General features: G+C 45.5%; 3 protein-coding genes across 13 annotated transcripts in view; 1 reads left to right on the forward strand and 2 right to left on the reverse strand.

Annotated features, from left to right (window-relative positions):
- Nucleotides 1-19,975, reverse strand: part of LOC144587208 (uncharacterized) — a 182,042-nt gene that overhangs the window by 112,855 nt on the left and 49,212 nt on the right. The window contains exon 1 of one of the 3 annotated variants that reach the window (XM_078387029.1): nt 1,812-1,876. The exons of 1 other annotated variant lie outside the window; for it this stretch is intronic. The gene's annotated coding sequence lies outside the window, so the exon portion shown is untranslated. Of the gene's footprint in view, nt 1-1,811; nt 1,877-19,975 lie in introns of those variants that run through there. One more of the 3 variants, XM_078387026.1, reaches the window with a different exon arrangement.
- The window catches only part of LOC144587213 (uncharacterized), a 96,555-nt gene that overhangs the window by 27,320 nt on the left and 49,260 nt on the right, over nt 1-19,975 (reverse strand). For 2 of the 3 annotated variants that reach the window (XM_078387057.1, XM_078387058.1), the window contains exons 1-2: nt 1,812-1,942; nt 704-816 (exon numbers count right to left, since the gene is read on the reverse strand). The gene's annotated coding sequence lies outside the window, so the exon portion shown is untranslated. Of the gene's footprint in view, nt 1-703; nt 817-1,811; nt 1,943-19,975 lie in introns of those variants that run through there. The other variant, XM_078387059.1, reaches the window with a different exon arrangement.
- On the forward strand, nt 2,271-12,587 carry LOC144587235 (uncharacterized). Of its 7 annotated transcripts, XM_078387171.1 has the most exons (5): nt 2,326-2,394; nt 2,890-2,961; nt 3,669-3,783; nt 4,109-4,203; nt 9,123-12,587. In XM_078387171.1, exon 5 carries the CDS (start codon nt 9,123-9,125, stop codon nt 10,662-10,664), a length of 1,542 nt encoding a protein of 513 aa, XP_078243297.1. In that variant the 5' UTR covers nt 2,326-2,394; nt 2,890-2,961; nt 3,669-3,783; nt 4,109-4,203; the 3' UTR covers nt 10,665-12,587. The 7 variants fall into 7 exon arrangements, with proteins under 7 accessions (XP_078243301.1, XP_078243296.1, XP_078243299.1 ...); XM_078387170.1 differs by lacking the exon at nt 2,890-2,961 and having other exon boundaries at nt 2,294-2,394; XM_078387173.1 differs by lacking the exon at nt 2,890-2,961 and having other exon boundaries at nt 2,294-2,394; nt 4,113-4,203.

Here is a 19,975-nt window from a genome sequence, read left to right on the forward strand (position 1 = left end):
GCTAAGATGTACTCTAACAGGTCAAGTAAATGTTGGAAATGTCATTAAAAAATTGGAACCTATTATCACCTCTGGTGGACTTGTGATAAAGCATAAAAAATGTAGATTTTAGGCCAGAGCTCTTTCTGTTAGGTATAATACCAGAAAGTGTTGATAGACAAAATGTACATTTAATACTGCATATTCTAACTGGCGAGGATTATTTATGCACAGTACTGGAAAAATGAAGGAACACCTACAGATCAAGAAATAATTAAAAAGATATTGGACTGCGCCAAAATGGACAGACTAACACTGAAAATCAAAGGAAAAGAAGATACAAAATATTACCAAACATGGGACTTATTCTATCAATGGTTAGAAGGATGTTGTATAGATTAGGAGTATAATGTGTGTAGTAGTTGTTTTACAAATGATTATAAGCTGTACCCTAGTGACACGATGTTAAAAAAGCCTCCAGGGTTGGAGCACTCCAAAACCCAGCAGAGAGACGGAAGCTGAAGTCCATACATCTGGGCCCTGATTGGTAACATAAATATATTAATGAGATAATGAATTTGAAATACACTTTCTCCCAGACAGTGTCGGGGGTAATCCTACAGGAAGGTCATCAAGGGGAGGTGGGAAGACCCCCAACTATCTGTAAGGGACCCTTTTGTTTTTTCCCACACACATTTATACCTAGGAAGCCAAAAACCCTGACCTGGAGAGACCTTTTTGTTTTCCAGAAATCTCACGGAGGACACCCATGGGCAGAGCTCTCTGGCCTGGACGCAGAAGATCCCGTTTTCTCCTGAGGAAGTACGAAGTCAGCTCCTGAAAGAAAGAACACCAGCAACTGAAAGGGGAAACCATGAGAAAAAAAGGGTCGAAAACATTCTCCCCTCTGCAGGCCTGGACAGAAGAGGCAGAGGGTCCACACCCCCAATTCAGAATGGAGAACTGGCAAGCCCAGAGACCAATTCCTTGAATTAAAAAAAAGAAAGAAATCGATTCGATTCATGGCATCCCATTGCAGTTGAAATCTAGGGTTTTGCAGAGAAGGAATATGGGACGTGTTGTTGTTCTGACTCTTGAGGAGACTTTAGGGAGGAGAAGCTTTATCAGGGTTTCCTGGTGTTGCTTCACAGAGGCTGCTCCTCTTTGGTAGGAAGCGATAAAAGGGGCCCCCCTAAGGAAATCGATTTTATTTTATTTTTTTGGGCCCTCCTCCCTCCTGGATCCTCTCTAGAAGAGCCACAGAAGGAAAACCTCCTCAACCATCCGAAAATGACTGTGTGTGTGTGTGTGTCGGGGGGGGGGATCTGTGACCGGCCCCCTCCCTCCCAGCTGACCCCCCCCCGCACACACACCTTCCTTCTTCAGATCTTTCCAGCTTTGAGGATTTCCTTCCTTCTCCTGTCAGTCCCCCCCCCCCATGTTTGAAGACACCCCCGAGTCAAAGAAGGATTAATTCAAACTCTGCCAGATTGTCCCTCTTGATTCCCCAAAAAAGCTGCGATTCCCTGGGGGGGGGGAAGGGGGGCAGAAAAGGGGGGCTGAGGCAGAGAAAGTGGGGGGGGGAAGGATGAGATTATAACCTGGGAGGGAAACATGGGGGGGGGAATTGCTCGACACTCCCTCCCAAGATCCCCAACGAGGAGAGTCTGAAGGAAAGGTTTGCAATTCAGGTCCGTCCAGGAAAATGGGGGGGGTGGATTATTTGCCATCCGGGGGGGTGGAAAGGAGAAGAAGAGACCCGCCTCCCTCCCCCCTTCGGAGTTTGCCTTCCCTTTTTTTTGAAGGAACCCCCCCCCCAATATTATGCTCACCTCCTTGCCGGTCCCGAGGCCGAGAAAATCCTGTGTACGTGCGCCCCCCCCCCCGAAAGAGACCATAGAGACGGGAGGAGACAGATGGGGCCTCCCACCGCTTCCGGTTCCTCCCCCCCTCCAACCCCCCCCAAAGGGTTTCATGAATGGAGGGGGGGCGGAGGGGAGGGGAGGAACCTGCAGAAAGGAAAGGGGGGGTCTCTCTCTGTGGGGGGGGTTATAAGGAAATGGACAGCCCCCTTCTCTCCCCCCTCCGATGTTCTTGTCAGGGGAAAGAGATTGACTCTCTAGAAGGAGCTCCGAGCAGTGGCGCATCTCTCTTCCCTTTCGTAGCTCTACGTTGCCCCCTCTTCTCTCTCCTGAGAGTTGGGTGTAGAAGCGAGGGAGAGTCACGTGCTTTTCAAGCAGGTCACGTGATTCTCCCCTCCTGCCCGCGCAGCCCCTCTTGCCCCCTCTTGTTCTCGAACTTGGACAGGAACCGGAAGAGGGGAATCTCTCTCTCCTCCTGGCCCTTCTTTCCCTCCCCCGCCACCTCTATGGTCTCAGGGCGGACGCTCTTCCCAAAGAAGGAGGACTCCCTCTCGTGGGTTTCCCCGCTGGCTTCCATTCCTTGGGGAGGCGGGGGGGGGGGGGAGGAGAATAAGGGGACTCCCCAAGGAGAGGGGAGGGGGGGTCTCCTCCGGGCAATCCGGATCGGAAACCGGTTTCTCCCTTTTGGTTTGCACGGCAGGCTCCGGCTTGCAAGGGGGGGGGAGGGCTTCCCCTTTCCACCCCCTTCCTTGCAAGGTCTCCTCCTTGACTGGGGTGTGTGTGAAATATTCAGATGGGGTTGAGATCCCCCCCCCCGGGAAAGACCCCACGTTCCCCCCCCCAATCGCTTGGGCAAAGAAGGCGGCCAGGATCAGGGCCAGGTCTGGGGGAGGAGGAGGAGGTGGGAGAGAGAGAGAGAGAGAGAAAGGGGTGGACTTTCCTCCGTGAGAATCTTTCCTATGGCGGTGGTGGGGGGGGGGGGCTGAAAGGGGGGTCGATTTCTGCCCAGGGAAGGGTCTCCCCTTGGACGTCCTTCTTCTTCCCGCAGGGCCAAAACTCTTCTGGTCTTTGGGTCCTGGAGGCGCCATTCAGGGCCGTCGGCTGTGCAAAAGACCTGCAGGTGAGAAAAGTCCGGAGACCTGAACTCGGCCCGCCCTGGGTGGGCAACCCCAAGACACACAGGGCCCTTGGCCCACGGAGGGGCCACGGAGGCCGAGGAGCCCCTTTGGAGACGCCCCCCCTCCCCCGCGTTGGGATCCTCGAAGGGACCGAAAATAGCGAAGGGTCCCGTGAGAGCAGAGGGTCCGGTCCAGCCCTCGGTCCGCTCCATCGCACGGGGGGGGGGGGATTGGTGTTTTATTAGAGCTTGATTTTGTTTACCATCCTTAGTGCAGCTTCGGTTTGATTCATTTTAAGGTTTGTAGTCTTGCTGTTTTTCACTTTTAAATGTTCCCTTTTAATGATGTACCTAAGCTGTCTTGGGTCCTTTTTAAGGAGAAAGGCAGGGCAAATATATTTTAAATAAATAGTGGGAAACTTTTGACTTAAGGGAGACGCTCCCTTTTGACTTAAGGCAAATACCAAAAGAATAGGAATGTGGCTAAGAATATAATATGCAGAATAAACTTTTCTACTCCCTAGACCATGAATAAAAATTTCTTCTATATCCAGGTATCACTCCCCCCTCCTTTTAAAATTCTGACAATAGAAATGATGCTGAATCTAAATCTGCTCCTCGTGGTTTAGCCTTTCCTGAACTATAGGCGACACACAGAGGCCAAAGTCTAGATATAGCACGTACAAATAACCCCACAATTCGAATTACAGATGCTCCCGTGACAACAGAGGGTCCGGTCCGCTCCATCGCACGGGGCTCTGGCATTTTCTCGATGTTGATTTCGTTTAACATCCTAAGTGCAGCTTCGGTTTGATTCATTTTAAGGTTTGTAGTCTTGCTGTTTTTCACTTTTAAATGTTGCCTTTTTCTGAGGCACGTAAGCTATCTTGCAACCTTTTTTTTCATGAGAAAGGCAAGATAAAAATATTTTAAATCGACCGTCAGAGACCTGCCCTCTTGTATTCTGCTACTTTCATTGCATGTTTCAGAGGGAAGTTACGCCTGACTAGAGAGGGAGAAGGAGAGGGAGATGGGGATGTGGCCCCGTTTAATAGAAACACGAGGAAGGCACATCTGGGATGGAAATGTTTCTGATTTGCTTTATCCGTAAAGCCTCCCGGCTGATGTTTTCTTTCTCCTTTTCTCCTAGGAAGGAGTGAGACGGAGTGAGAGTGATTTCTCTCTGCTGTTTTTGGGACCCATTAGAAAGAACCCATATCCCACATCCCTCCGAACGTTTGCAAGGTCAGTGACATTTCAAGGGGTGGCTTAAGGAGCCTTGCCCCCCCCCCACTCTCTCCTCTCCGTTTCCCTGTCCCAGCAGGGATTTGGACCCAGGTCTCCTGGTTTCCAGTCTGGTACTCCATCCGTGACACCACAAGTCTTCTTTGAACATGTGCAGAGTGCTGGTGTTCAAGGGTATGGTTTCCTTGGCATCCGATGGAAGAGGCACAGCGTCTCCCCCGTCCACCGCTCTCCCCCTCCCATCATCTCCTCTGGGAAGACATTTCCACACACCCTGCGTGGGGGAAGGTTCTTCCATTCTAAGTCCTCTGTTTTTTCCTTTCTTGTTTGCTTCCCCTCTTCCTTTCTCTTTCGGCCCCATCCTCTTCTCTCCCATTTACCCCAGTAGAAAGTTTCCTGGCTGAGTAATGGTTCCTTCCCCTTCCTGCCTCATCTCTTGATATCAACCTTCCCACTCTTCTAGCAATTGCTTACTCTCTTCACCTCTGCCGTTCTGGCCTCCACTTCTCTCTCTCTCTCTCGCTCACACACACACACACACACACACACACACACACACACACTCACTCACTCACTCACTCTCTCACTCTCTGCTCCTGGTCCTTCTTATTTCTATATCCTTCCTTTTCTCTCCCTTTCACATCCCACGTGGGGGGACGGCGTTTCCCCTTTTCTCCTTTGTCCCATTTCCTCTTTTTCCTGGCTGGACGATCCTCGTGGAGACAACAGAACCAGGGATCAAGACTCCAGACTCCCTTTGTGTCCAAGACTTTGTGTTTCACGCACTCTTGTCCATCAGTCCCAATCTCAACCACCAAGGCAATACTTAACAGTCCCCTCTTCTTACCTTGGTCCGAGCACGGAGTGGCCTGGTTGTTAGATTTGTGCCCAACAAATTCTCCCGGTCTCCTTCACCAGGGTGTCGGACATCTCGGGTTATCTCATCTGCTCAGCCGAGTTCCCCGCCAGGGAAAGTAGGCTGTTGAAATCGATGGAATGCGTCTCCCTGTTTTCTCAGCAGTGGAACACAGCAGGAGACTTGGATGCCGGACGAGCCCCCAGTAGTGAGAAATGCTCACACCCTTGTTACTTAAATGCAGGAACCAGACAACCATGAATACAAGCAGCTCTCCTTTATTAAAAAGCCCTTTTGCAAAAGCGGATGTCCTAACTGGGTAGGCACCCCCATCAATCCAGGCAGGATAATCTTTATCCCCTACTCCTGGCCCTTGTTTCCCTCTTGGTCTGGGCAATCCAAGGTACGCCTAAACTGATCAGAGGAAGTCCTGCCTCTCTTTCCATCTCCCTCTCCTCTCTTTGCCTAGACCCCAGACTCTTATTCTATTATTATTTCTATGTTGTTGTTGTTTAGTCTTTTAGTCGTGTCCGACTCTTCATGACTCCACAGACCAGAGCACACCAGGCCCTCCTGTCTTCCACAGCCTCCTGGAACTGGGCCAAATTCATGTTGGTCGCTTCAGTGACACTGTCCAACCATCTCATCTTCTGTTCCCCCCACCCCCATTACAAGGTTTCTTAATTCCTCCTCACTTTCTGTCATATCTGAGGTTGTTGATATTTCTTCCGGCAATCTTAATTCCGGCTTGGGATTCCTCCAGTCCAACCTTTCTCACAATGTATTCTACATATAAGTTAAATAAGCAGGGGGACAATATGCAGCCTTGTCGTACTCCTTTCCCAATTTTGAATCAATCAGTTGTTCCATATCTAGTTCTAACTGTGGCTTCCTGTCCCACATATAGGTTTCTCAGGAGATAAATAAGGTGGTCAGGCACTCCCATTTCTTTAAGGACTTGCCATAGTTTGCTGTGGTCGACACAGCCAAAGGCGTTTGCATAGTCAATGAAGGAGAAGTAGATGTTTTTCTGGAACTCTCTGGCTTTCTCCATAATCCAGCGCATGTTAGCAATTTGGTCTCGAGTTCCTCTGCCCCTTCAAAATCCAGCTTGTACTTCTGGGAGTTCTCGGTCCACTTACTCCTGAAGCCTACCTTGGAGGATTTTGAGCATAACCTTGCTAGCGTGTGAAATGAGTGCAATTGTATAGTTGGAGCATTCTTTGGCACTGCCCTTCTTTGGGATTGGGATGTAGACTGATCTTTTCCAGCCTCTGGCCACTGCTGAGTTTTCCATTGATGATGATTTGGAAAAGAGTGTTTGTGATGACCAGCTTGTTCCCATTACAAAACTCAATTACACTTTGCCTTGCTTCATTTTGAACTGCAAGGCCAAACTTACCTGTTGTTCCTTTTCTCTCTTGACTCCTTACTTTAGCATTCCAGTCCCCCATAATGACAAGAACATCTTTCTTTGGTGTCAGTTCTAGAAGGTGTTGTAGGTCTTCATAGAATTGGTCAATTTCAGCCTTTTCAGCAATGGTGGTTGGTGCATAAACTTGGATGACTGTGATGTTGAAAGGTCTGCTTTGGATTTGTATTGAAATCATTCTATCATTTTTGAGATGGTATCCCGGTACAGCTTTTCCCACTCTTTTGTTGACTATGAGGGCTACTCCATTCCTTCTACGGGATTCTTGCCCACAATAGTAGATATGATAATCATCTGAATTGAATTCTCCCATTCCCGTCCATTTTAGTTCACTAAAATGTTTATTCTTGTCATTTTGACCACATCCAGCTTACCAAGGTTCATAGATCTTACATTCCAGGTTCTTTTGCAGTATTTTTCTTTGCAGCATCGGACTTTCCTTTCACTTCCAGTCACGTCCACAGCTGAGCATCCTTTCGGCTTTGGCCCAACCACTTCATTAGCTCTGGAGCTACTTGCATTTGTCCTCCGCTCTTCCTCAATAGCATGTTGGACGCCTTCCCACCTGAGGGGCTCAACTTCCAGCATCATCTTCCAGTGTATTGTTTTTCTGGTTCACTGCCTGTTGGAGCTTGCTCCATTGCTCCAAAATAAATTTTTTTGCCTTTTTTTAAAAAAAAATTCCTTAATTGAGTTTTTAGGGAGAGCAATTTGTGCTGATTTTGGGCAGAATTTTCCAACGATGTTTCAGATCTAGCAGTAAAATGTTTTTCCCTTTGCATGACATGAATTAACTCCTGTTTGTATTTTTCTTGTGAAGGAGATAAGGAGAGGAAAAAGGTGTTCTCTATGTTCTTGTTTAGACACACACACAAGGATGTCTGCCAACAGAGTCCTCCTCACACACCTCTGGATCCAACTCTGCATACAGATCCTCTGGGGCAAAGCCCCCAGGAGGACTCTCTTTTATTAAGCTTACAAGTTCACATTAGGATTGGCCCAAAGAAAGGGTTTAAAGTTAGCTCTCTATCACTATGAGGAAGAGGAAGAATGGGTAGTAGCTCCTCCTCTCAGAAGCAGCTATGACGTCAACCAGGAGAGCGTTCTCTGCACTGAAGAATCAGCCAACAGCTTAGCAACGTTGGGAAGAAGCGTTCCCCCACAATAGTTTTCTGCCACCTCTACTTCTCCTTCCTATTTGAGTCCCTGCTGACTGTTTCCAGAACTTCAGAGAAGACCTCCTGGTGACATCTGTGGCTCTAGTAGAATAACTTGTATCTGATTTAATTCATTATTCAAGGAGGGCTGTTCGGGCAGTGCAGGGCACATACACTTGTGTGCATGTGGAAAGGCGTGGGGGAGCACATGCCTGGTCAGGCTTAGGCCACAGACTGGCACCGGACCACGGACCGGAGTTTCAGGATTCTGTCCTAGATGAAACAGTGATTTTTGTAAACCGAGATACTACTGGAATATGCAGCATTTATAATTATTTACAGTATATTCTTCCCTCCCCTCTTTCCATACACATTGGTTTAGGTATCTAACTCTGGATCCAGAGGTTGGGAGTTCACTTACCTTCTAGCTCTGCAGTTCTAAGATGCCATTGCCTCAGCACCTATTTCCCTGACCATCTCTGCTTCCTAGCCCCATTGAGCCCCCATTCACCTCCACGCAGGACCCGCTGAGGACTTGCAGAAACTCCCAACAGAGACACCCAGCTTTTGGTCCCCAGCATGCTGTTCTTCTGAGTTCTGCAGGCATCTTCATACGAGTCCCGCGATATGAGCTCGGGCGCCAGCTCCGATCCACTGCCTCGTCCCACAGGACCAACCCAGCTCCAGTCACAAAACACCCCTTCTCTCATCCTCCTCAGCCACAGACAGCGGCAACACGACCAGCTCCCAGTCCTAATTCCTACACTGACCCTCTCTGCTTCCTATCCTGTTTTCAGAAATTCCTGATGTTTCTCTACCCGTAACAGCATTTTATAAACTCTACATCCCATCCATTTCATGGACCTGTCCTTTCTCTTCTCCTTCTGAATAATAATCTCTGCAGACTTTGTCAGTTCCCTGCATTGACCACTCACTGATCTTTACCCCTTCTCGAGTCCAATCATTTAGCTGCATCACATTCATCCACTTTTGCTCTTCCTTTCTAACACTGTCCTTTCCCCTCTTGTTATTCATTTCTGCTAAACAATCCTTTAATTGAAATATTTGTTTCCTCTTTAAGCAACTTTGAGAAATTCCTTTCTAATTTTCTGGAAATGTAAGTCTAGTCTTTGGGGAAAGTCTAGTCTTTGGGGAAAGTCTAGTCTTTCCCTTTGAGAAGGGAATAAAAAATTAGTATACTTTGAATTTGATGTACTTATTTGGGTGTGGAAATGAACTTTCTTTCATTACTCCTCCCCCAAAAGGTTCCCCAGTGAAGAGCCCTTCCAACTTCAAGCCCAAAAGAACAACCTACAGTCCGGCCTCATCCCCTCCCTGATTCTCTTCCCTCACCTTTTTGGCTATCTTTCCTTGCTCCTCCGTGAATCAGGCAGAATCCGAACACATCATTCCTTTTTCCTGCAGATTTTGACAGTGGTTATTTCTCTGTTTTTTTCTTCTTCTAACCTACCAGATGATGAACAGGAGAAGAAGAATTGCCCAGCAACATCTGAAGCAACCTGGACAGGAACTCATAATCAAGCAAGAAAACATGGAATTGAAAATCAGAGTGGACAGGCATGGATTTGACATAAAAAGGCTGACGCAGGGGAGAAACCACGTAAATGCATGTCACCTCAGTAGACACCAAAGAACACACACGGGGAAGAAACTGTATCCACGTAGGGAATGTGGAAACAAGAGCCTCCATATACACAAAGGAACTCACACTGGGGAGAAACCACATAAATGCATGGAATGTGGAAAAAGTTTTAGTCAGAGTGGTAACCTTAGGTCACATGAAAGGATTCACACTGGGGAGAAACCACATAAATGCATGGAATGTGGAAAGAGCTTTACTCAGAGTAGTCATCTTAGGTCACATGAAAGGATTCACACTGGGGAGAAACCACATAAATGCATGGAATGTGGAAAAAGTTTTAGTCAGAGTGGTAACCTTAGGTCACATGAAAGGATTCACACTGGGGAGAAACCACATAAATGCATGGAATGTGGAAAGAGCTTCAGTCAAAGCGGTGATCTGAGTTCCCATCAAAGAACTCACACTGGGGAGAAACCGCACAAATGCATGGAATGTGGAAAGAGCTTTAGTCACAGTGGTGTCCTTAGATTACATCAAAGGATTCACACTGGGGAGAAACCACATAAATGTATGGAATGTGGAAAGAGCTTTAGTCACAGTGATGGCCTTAGGAAACATGAAAAAACTCACACTGGGGAGAAACCACATAAATGCATGGAATGTGGAAAAAGTTTTAGTCAGAGTGGTAACCTTAGGTCACATGAAGGGACTCACACTGGGGAGAAACCGTACAAATGCATGGAATGTGGAAAGAGCTTTAGTTACAGTGGTGGCCTTAGGTTACATCAAAGGATTCACACTGGGGAGAAACCACATAAATGCATGGAATGTGGAAAGAGCCTCAGTCAGAGTAGTCACCTTAGGATACATCAAAGGATTCACACTGGGGAGAAACCACATAAATGCATGGAATGTGGAAAAAGTTTTAGTCTGAGTGGGAGCCTTAGGTCACATGAAAGGATTCACACTGGGGAGAAACCACATAAATGCATGGAATGTGGAAAGAGTTTCAGTCAGAGTAGTCACCTTAGGATACATCAAAGGATTCACACTGGGGAGAAACCACATAAATGCATGGAATGTGGAAAAAGTTTTAGTCTGAGTGGGAACCTTAGGTCACATGAAAGGACTCACACTGGGGAGAAACCGTACAAATGCATGGAATGTGGAAAGAGCTTTAGTTACAGTGGTGGCCTTAGGTTACATCAAAGGATTCACACTGGGGAGAAACCACATAAATGCATGGAATGTGGAAAAAGTTTTAGTCTGAGTGGGAGCCTTAGGTCACATGAAAGGACTCACACTGGGGAGAAACCGTACAAATGCATGGAATGTGGAAAGAGCTTTAGTCAAAGTGGTGGCCTTAGGTTACATCAAAGGATTCACACTGGGGAGAAACTACATAAATGCTGACGTAATGCAAAAGAAAGAGTAAAAAAATGAAGCGCATTTTGAAGTGTCACTTGTCATGTGTTTTATTTCTATTGTTAGTTAACAGGTAGATATCGCAAAATAGCCGTAGAAGCTTGTGTTGAAAAAATGAGAAAAATATATATTTTGCAATGGAAGCTTTTACAAAATTAGTGTAAAAACAGAAAAATATGGATGTTCTAAGGCTAACTGATGAAAGAAAAGCACGTAGTGAAGAGAGAAAAGCTGTCATTTGTTTTAGAAGGCTTTACCCTCATAAATAATAATAGTAATTGAGTTTTAAAGAGGGTACCAATTAATATATATTCTGTATTATTTATGAAAAACTAAGCATTTCTATGCTATTTTACTGAGTGTATAGTCAGGTATTGTTGGAATGAATCAAAATTGTGATTTTTTTTTCAAGCTCTGGTCACTTCGGGCCCTGGAGTCCAGTGGGTCAGAGGTGACCAATGTGATGAGATGGGTTTCTGAGTTAAAATCTTTTAAGAAATATGGGTTTTGTAATTAAGAAATGAGCCAGAGAGGTTCCATCTTGTTTCTTTGTATAAAGTATCTTTGCTATGCTGACAGGTTGTTTTCTTGGCGATCAGAGAGAATGTTATTCTGATAGCCTGAGAAAAGGACTCGGTGTGATTAGATGGGAATTGTTGTGACTTTTTGATAAACTACAGTAACCCAAATAACATCTGGTGTTTATGGGAAAGAAGTCATGTGGTGCGACAGGACTGTTTGCCTAGTAACGAACTCTGATTGGATGACATTGTGGGAAGGTGCGATAAGCCCTTGCCAGTTACTCTTGAAAAAGGAACTTTTTGCCTATGGACATTGTCTTTCAAGACCGACCTTTCAGTCATTCAAGACCGACTCTTCATTCATTCGTGACACATGGGACTAACCTTTACTATACTGGATTACCCTTGGACTTATGGGCTTTTTCCTAAGGACTATGCATGGACTATTTCCTATGGACTGTTACCGATGGAATACTCTTTATGAACTTCTTTTCTTGAAATACTTCATATGGACTATACTCTTGGACTTTTCTAAGGACAATGGGACTTTTACTGAATTTTTCTTTTTAGTACAGGATTTTTGTTCTACAGGATCACTGAGGACTATAGCCTTTTAATAACCTACTTGGATTATTTTGTTTTTACTCATGAATTACTGGACTGGAACTGTTTTTATTCTTTTTGGCTTTTTGTGTTTTTGTAAGGTTTTTGAACACTTTTCTATTTTTCATGTTTTCTTTGCCTTCCTACATCTTTGTAACTAACCAGCACAATGCTAGTTTATTTGCTTTGGTTTAATTTGGCTTTGATACCTAGTAACATGCTTATTCTTTAATAAATTAAAGATTATAAAACTCAATTGGTTTTCTGAACAGTACACTTGTCTTAGGGTCATCTGAGAGTGCTGCCTCGGCCTAGCTTACTTAGAGTCCTGCCTGTGGTGCAAGATAAGTCTCAGGACTACAAAGCCCACATGGTTTTATTTCAGTAATAGAGAAAGGGCACAAGGGCATCTTATGTGGGCAGACTTGTAAGAGGGAGTGTTGTAGCATGGCTAGCTGAGTTTGGACTCACTCAGCCCACTTTAGCATGTGCAAACTCCTGATTGCTCTCTGTCCAGGCTTACACGTGTGTTTTCGAACCCGTGTTTGCTGACAATCAAGTCCTTCTTTCCAGGTAGATGTTCAACATCAAAATCATATTTTTGCAATCTGAAATGCCACTGCATTAATATTGGACTTCGATGCCTCTGTTTCTCTAAGAATGTCAAAGCATTTTTGTTGGCCTGAACGACCACTTTCCTTGTACATAAATATATTCTGAAAATGTGAAGTGACCACAAAATCGAATAAGCATTTCCCTCCTTACAATTAAACTTTTTCTCTTTCTCCTTCAGTGTCCTGGCCACATAAGCTAAGGGGTGTAAAAAATTAGTGTCATCTGGTTGAAGCAAAATCGCGCTCAAACCACGTTCTGAAAATGCAGTTTGAATTACCATGAGTTTTGCAATGTGAATTACAATGTTGTCTACATAGGCAAGGGCGTAATATAGGTCACCAAGCAACTCATCAACCAATTTCTGAAAAGTAACATAGGTATTTTTCATTCCAGGTGCTAATTTTCTGAGTTGGTAAATTCCCTTAGGGCAAGTAAATGACGTGTAAGGGCGATGTTCCTCTTTAATTAAAATCTGATAAAGCCCTCCTTTTATTTCAACCACAGAAATGCATTCAGCGTTTGCAACAATTTCTACTAACGTGTCAACATTGATTGTAGGAATAGTCTCTGTCTCAGTGTTTGCCTTGACACATTGAAATAGTATTGAATACAGCTGTTCTACATGGTTCAATCACTCCTTGTGAAATAAGACTTTCAACAGTTCCAGACACTAAATTGCCCTTAGTCCCTTCTAGGTCCATAGGAACAGAAACAGCAGTCAAACCATCTTTAACTATAATGGAATGTTTCCCCACATTAGACTCTCCAGGTGAATTAGAGAAAACATTTTGGTGACTAGCTAACACAGATTCCAATACCTGTTCTGGGCTAAATTGATCAATGTCTTCAATTCCAGTATCTACCTCCTCATCACTTCCTCCACCTTGCTCATTATTCTCTTGGTCTACCTCTGTTACCACAGGTACAATATTGGGAAGGTCTTGGTCCAGAAATGCCACACCCCTGAAAACCTGTATTGCTGAATTAGCTGTGCTATCAGGTTTGGTCACAAGAGGCCGCTGTTGCATCAAAGTTCCCTCGGGAGTACTCTGCATAGCCTCAGAAACAGTATCAGCATTCTCCCCACTTCCTTGGAAAATAGGCTGTTGAAAATCAGTATGGTCCCAAACCTCTGCTTTTCTTTCTAAAGATCTTTCTGAGAAGATTAACTGTGGTACTGGGCCAAAGTTTCCAGATATGATTTCAGTCTCTGGAGAAACATCAGTACTTTGTAATCCCAAAAAGTTGTGTTAGAAACAGTTTCACAACCCGACAGGTTTAAATGCAGTTTCTTATCTTGAACCAAGCTTACAGAATTAGCATCACATTCCCTTGTACCATTAAAACAGTGTGAAAGTACATGCTGCAAGGTCTCTGTACAATTAACTCCTCCTGTAGCATTACTCAACGTCTCTGGTAAAGGTACTTTATCTCCTTTGGTCTGCTTTGATGTGTTCTCTCCTGCTCCAATTAGTTCCCCCTTATGGAGTATTGCTTCCCTGCTAAATCGCCAGGAAGTCCAAGGAATGCCCGCCAATCTCACAGTATCCAATTTCACCGTTCTCTCTGGGCTGAGAGAAGGGGGGTTGTTTGAGATCTGATATGTATCAAGATCTGCTGACACAAGTCCTAGCAAAGAATTGAGCTGAGTCTCCATTACATCATCCTGCTGGTATCTTACTCCCCCTTGAACTTCTCCTGACCCCACTGTTATTTATTTATTTATTTATTTTATTTATTTATTTGATTTGTATCCCGCCCATCTGGTAGGTCAGTACCACTCTGAGCGGCTAACATAAAATGTACAATTATAACAACATAAATCCAAAAGTAACAAATGTCAATAACAAAACATAATGAATCATAAATAATAAGTAGAAAAAGAAGAAAAAGTAAATTAAGTTAAATTAAACGCTGGCAGGAGGGAAGGCCTTGACATAAAGCCATGTTTTTAATTGAGTTTTAAATGTACCCAGCGAAGGGGCCGCGCGAATCTCAGGAGGGAGATTGTTCCAAAGGCGAGGGGCCACCGCCGAGAAGGCCCGGTTTCTTGTCTTCTCTCTCCGGGCTTCCCTCGGCGTCAGGCCCCTCAGCCTCACCTCCAGGCTCGCGCGGGTGGTTCGGGTAGAACTTGGTGGGTGAAGGCGTTCCGCCAAGTATCGAGGTCCCAAACCGTTTAGGGCCTTATAAGTGAGCATTAAAACTTTGAAGTCGATACGGAAACAAATGGGCAGCCAATGCAGTCTAGCCAGAATGGGAGAAATATGATGGTATTTTCTCCCTCCGGTAAGAAATCTGGCTGCTGCGTTCTGCACCATCTGAAGTTTCCGTATCAGCCTCAAAGGCAGCCCCACGTAGAGCGCGTTGCAGTGATCTAATCTTGAGATTACGAGCGCGTGTACTAAGGTAGTGAGGGCCCCCGTGTCGAGATAAGGCCGCAGCCGGGCAATCCGCCAGAGATGGAAATAGGCGGAGCGGACAACCGACGTCACCTGTGTTTCCATGGTGAGCGTCGGGTCCAAGTGTATGCCCAAGCTGCGGACCCCACTCGCCGGGGCCAAGGTCGCCCCCCCAAAGGAGAGAGGGCCAGCCAGGCCACCAACCACGGGGGGCCCCACCCTCAGGACTTCCGTCTTGTCCGGGTTCAGCCGCAAACCATTTTCCTGCATCCATTCCAGTGTAGTCTCCAGGCAGCGCTGAAGGGTCAGGACGGCATCACCTGCAGTTGGCAAAAAGGAGATATAGAGCTGAGTGTCATCAGCGTACTGGTGACACATCGCTCCACACCTCCTGATGACCCCCGCTAGCGGCCTCATGTAGATGTTAAATAGCATTGGGGAGATAATCGAACCCTGTGGAACCCCACAATTGGAGCTCCACGGGGCCGAGAACCTCTCCCCAAGCTGAACTCTCTGGGGACGGTCCTCCAGGAAGGAACGGAGCCAGGCTAACGCCAGGCCACCGATTCCCAACTCGGAGAGCCTCCCCAGGAGGATACCGTGGTCGACGGTATCAAAGGCCACCGAAATATCGAGGAGTTGTTTAGTCCCCGGGAGGTCTGCAAACTGTTTGTTTTGTACTGCTATTGCTTCTAAGCTGATGTGAGGGCTCTCAGTCACAGCAATTGCTTGACTGCTTTGGAAAATCCCTTGCTCTCCCTCTTCTGGCAAACCCATAGTCTCATCATGAATTATTTCAGAGCTTCTCACCTGTCCTGGGCTTTGAAGAAGAGCTGAGGGTTGTGCTCAGCTGCATTCCAGTGCGCTGCAGTTTTCAGTTGCGTTGTCTGATGCTAATTCATCTACGGAGATAGCTCGACGGGGTGACGTCTCTCCCTCCTGCCTTCTCTGCATGCGACTCCGGGGCCTGTAAATCCTCTGTTTGGACGGATGATAAATCGCTGTCTCCTCTGGAATGCTCATTAGAATTCCACTGGGCCTTGTTAACTCTTTCCACACAAGCATTTTGCATCTCAGGATCGCTCCCAATTGTCTGGAGTGTCCCGTTACAGTAATCCTTAAATGGACCCTGCTGAGCTTGGAAAAACCTTTGCATCAAGTCAGGTTCTGTGCTTAGAAGACATTTTAAAAGTAAGTTTTCCCGGTAAAGCTGTTTTATCAGCCAATCTTTTTCCTGAATTTTGTGCTTGGCTTGCCTGAAAAATCCCGAAGCCACTTCCAAGATTCTGTCCACGGCTGCCAACTGTTCTTCCTCCCCCATGTTCTGCTGGCAATCTAGCCTAAGCTAGGTCAGCAATAAAAACAAAAGACAACTCCAAGGAAAATTTTAAAAATTAAAAATCTTCTCTGCACCTTCGACCAACTGCTGTCACTCTGTGATCCTAAGATCGGCAAAGAGGACAGACAGCTGCCAAAACCAAAATAAAATTAAAAATCTTCTCTGCACCTTTGACCAACTGCTGTCACTCTGTTATCCTAAGATATGTGAGAGGACAGTCAGCTGCCAAAACCAAAATAAAATAAAAAATCTTCTCTGCACCTTCGACCAACTGCTGTCACTCTGTGATCCTAAGATCGGCAAAGAGGACAGACAGCTGCCAAAACCAAAATAAAATTAAAAATCTTCTCTGCACCTTTGACCAACTGCTGTCACTCTGTTATCCTAAGATATGTGAGAGGACAGTCAGCTGCCAAAACCAAAATAAAATGAAAAATCTTCTCTGCACCTTTGACCAACTGCTGTCACTCTGTTATCCTAAGATATGTGAGAGGACAGACAGCTGCAAAACCAAAATACTGAAAAGTCCAAAAGGAAAAGAAAAGAAAACTGTGACCACTCTGTGAACCCTAAAGTTACAGAGATGATCAATGACTGAGCTGGGTGCAGATAGATACCACTAGGGCCAGGTCATCCCGACAGATGCTGAGATCATAGGGCATGACTCTAGGCCAAGCCAGATGCAGCTAGGTACTCCTGACAGATCCTAAGATCGTAGTGGGAGACCCAGATCTAGGCTGGATACAAACAGGGCCAGGTCCTCCGACAAATCCTAAGATTATAGGAGTACGCTTAGGCCAAAACAAGCTGGATGCAAGTCCCAGAACAAGGTAGCCAGAGTCATTCATGCAATCCTAAGATTATGAAATGACGCTGCTCCACCTGGTTGCTATCAAAGACTGAAACAGACAGGGTCATCCCTAACAGATCCTAAAATCCTGGGCATGACCTGAGACAGCACTGAATGCAAGCACTCCAAAAATAAAGGACATGCATCTTAGAATTACTTCACTACAACGTTGTAACAACCTGCACATGCCTATTGATTATATCCAATTGTTTCCTAAGAGTTTGCTTGTCCCACTGGGAATCTCTTTCTTAAAAGAGCACCCCAGATTCTAACACACATTACCACAGCCTGAAGATTTAACACCTCTCACCACAGCCTTTAGATCTAATTGTGGCAAACAGCATTTCCTAGGAAGCTACTGTTCACACTCAGGGATGCACCTAGCTCCTTAAAGCATCAGTGTCCCACTGCAATCAAAACTTAGCTTGAAAACTTAGCTTGTGGATGAGAGTCACTCAAGCTGTCAGATAGAACAAAGATTGGTCATCCTGAGGTACTACAAAAACAAGCACGCGGTCCATCGTGCAGCTGCCACCATGTCAGCAAACACGGGTTCGAAAACACACGTGTAAGCCTGGACAGAGAGCAATCAGGAGTTTGCACATGCTAAAGTGGGCTGAGTGAGTCCAAACTCAGCTAGCCATGCTACAACACTCTCTCTTACAAGTCTGCCCACATAAGATGCCCTTGTGCCCTTTCTCTATTACTGAAATAAAACCATGTGGGCTTTGTAGTCCTGAGACTTATCTTGCACTACAGGCAGGACTCTAAGTAAGCTAGGCCGAGGCAGCACTCTCAGATGACCCTAAGACAAGTGTACTGTTCAGAAAACCAATTGAGTTTTATAATCTTTAATTTATTAAAGAATAAGCATGTTACTAGGTATCAAAGCCAAATTAAACCAAAGCAAATAAACTAGCATTGTGCTGGTTAGTTACAAAGATGTAGGGAGGCAAAGAAAACATGAAAAATAGAAAAGTGTTCAAAAACCTTACAAAAACACAAAAAACCAAAAAGAATAAAAACAGTTCCAGTCCAGTAACAAGTAGGTTATTAAAAGGCTATAGTCCTCAGTGATCCTGTAGAACAAAAATCCTGTACTAAAAAGAAAAATTCAGTAAAAGTCCCATTGTCCTTAGAAAAGTCCAAGAGTATAGTCCATATGAAGTATTTCAAGAAAAGAAGTTCATAAAGAGTATTCCATCGGTAACAGTCCATAGGAAATAGTCCATGCATAGTCCTTAGGAAAAAGCCCATAAGTCCAAGGGTAATCCAGTATAGTAAAGGTTAGTCCCATGTGTCACGAATGAATGAAGAGTCGGTCTTGAATGACTGAAGGGTCGGTCTTGAAAGACAATGTCCATAGGCAAAAAGTTCCTTTTTCAAGAGTAACTGGCAAGGGCTTATCGCACCTTCCCACGATGTCATCCAATCAGAGTTCGTTACTAGGCAAACAGTCCTGTCGCACCACATGACTTCTTTCCCATAAACACCAGATGTTATTTGGGTTACTGTAGTTTATCAAAGAGTCACAACAATTCCCATCTAATCACACCGAGTCCTTTTCTCAGGCTATCAGAATAACATTCTCTCTGCTCGCCAAGAAAACAACCTGTCAGCATAGCAAAGATACTTTATACAAAGAAACAAGATGGAACCTCTCTGGCTCATTTCTTAATTACAAAACCCATATTCCTGTGAAGGAGATCAAGGGAGTGTGCCGTCCTCCGTTAAAAAGGATGACGTAGAGGAAGGAGGATGTGTGGAAGGGGTGCTAATAGAGCTGGACCAGACAGAGGTGGTGGCTGAGAGGGCCGAAGAGGTGTGTCTTGTGGAGGAAGGAGGGGAGGAGCAGGATCTAATTATGTGGGAGGAGATAAAAGAGGAGAGAGGCGCGCGGGAGTTTAGAACTTGGACGGACTTGAGCACTGACAGACCAAGGCATAGAGGGGTGCAGACTGAGCCCATTCTCAACCAAAACCAAAAGCCTGAAGCGACACCGGGATTTCCTAACTTGATGACAGGAGGGGGACTATTACCGGATCCGTCCCTCGCGGGAATCAGAAGCAGAGGTATTGAACCCTTGGAATGGAAAGTGTTGGTTTTCCCTCTGAATTATCCTGGGGGCAGGCGGCGTGTGATTCGTCCCGGGCCAGAGTATCAGAAGAGGCCTTTGGAGGGCGATTGGGCCCGCCACCCGTGCTGCGGCACGGTGTGTGCGGTGAGGAGCGCGCCTTTACGTCAAATGACAGACCGGGGGAAATTTGGGCCAGCTCCCTTCTAGGAGAACACGGCGCGGTTCCTACTGTTCGACCTAAGAAATATCATTTGTTGCCTGATCGTTTATTACAGGATCCGTTTGATCCTCTTGAGTTGGAAGCTGCTTATAATAAAATAGTCGTTAATGAAGCCCTTGACGAGCCTCCGTGTCTTTTTCCCGCCTTCACTACAAGTGCCCCCCCCCGCCGGAGAAGGACTTTCTTACAATTCCTTAAAAGATTTTAACTCAAAAACCCATCTCATCACAACCAAATCCTTAGATCCTTAACATCTGAGCATCTCAGAGGCTGGGAGACACAAGCCTTGGGAAGATTTGGTTTTGTTGACTGATGCAGAACAAAGGGATATAAATATTTGGAGAGCTCTCCCACAAACTGTTCTTAGAAAGGAATGGAGAAACATAGATGTTTGGTTTCATGAAGTACAACAGACGATGGAACTGATGTTGAGTAAGCCTGCAGTTTTTGCATAACTGTATGACGTTTGGATTTGAAGATCTGTTCCAACAGTTTTGTCCTCACACCCGTAAGACTGCCTTACATATTTTTTTTGGATTAAGTATATTTAAGTATGGAATCTAGAATTGATGTAAATAAATAAACTTGTACAGAATCAACAAGTTTTGGAATTGGCTGAAATCACTGCAACAATGAAAAGACTTCCTATGGGATACCCAGATGAGCGTCAAACAC

This window comes from Pogona vitticeps, chromosome 2, assembly GCF_051106095.1.
Source record: "Pogona vitticeps strain Pit_001003342236 chromosome 2, PviZW2.1, whole genome shotgun sequence".
Lineage (NCBI taxonomy): Eukaryota > Metazoa > Chordata > Lepidosauria > Squamata > Agamidae > Pogona > Pogona vitticeps.

Coding starts and splice junctions, on each gene's coding strand:
- LOC144587235 (XM_078387175.1), top strand. CDS start 9,123: ATGATGAACAGGAGAAGAAGAATTGCCCAGCAACATCTGAAGCAACCT.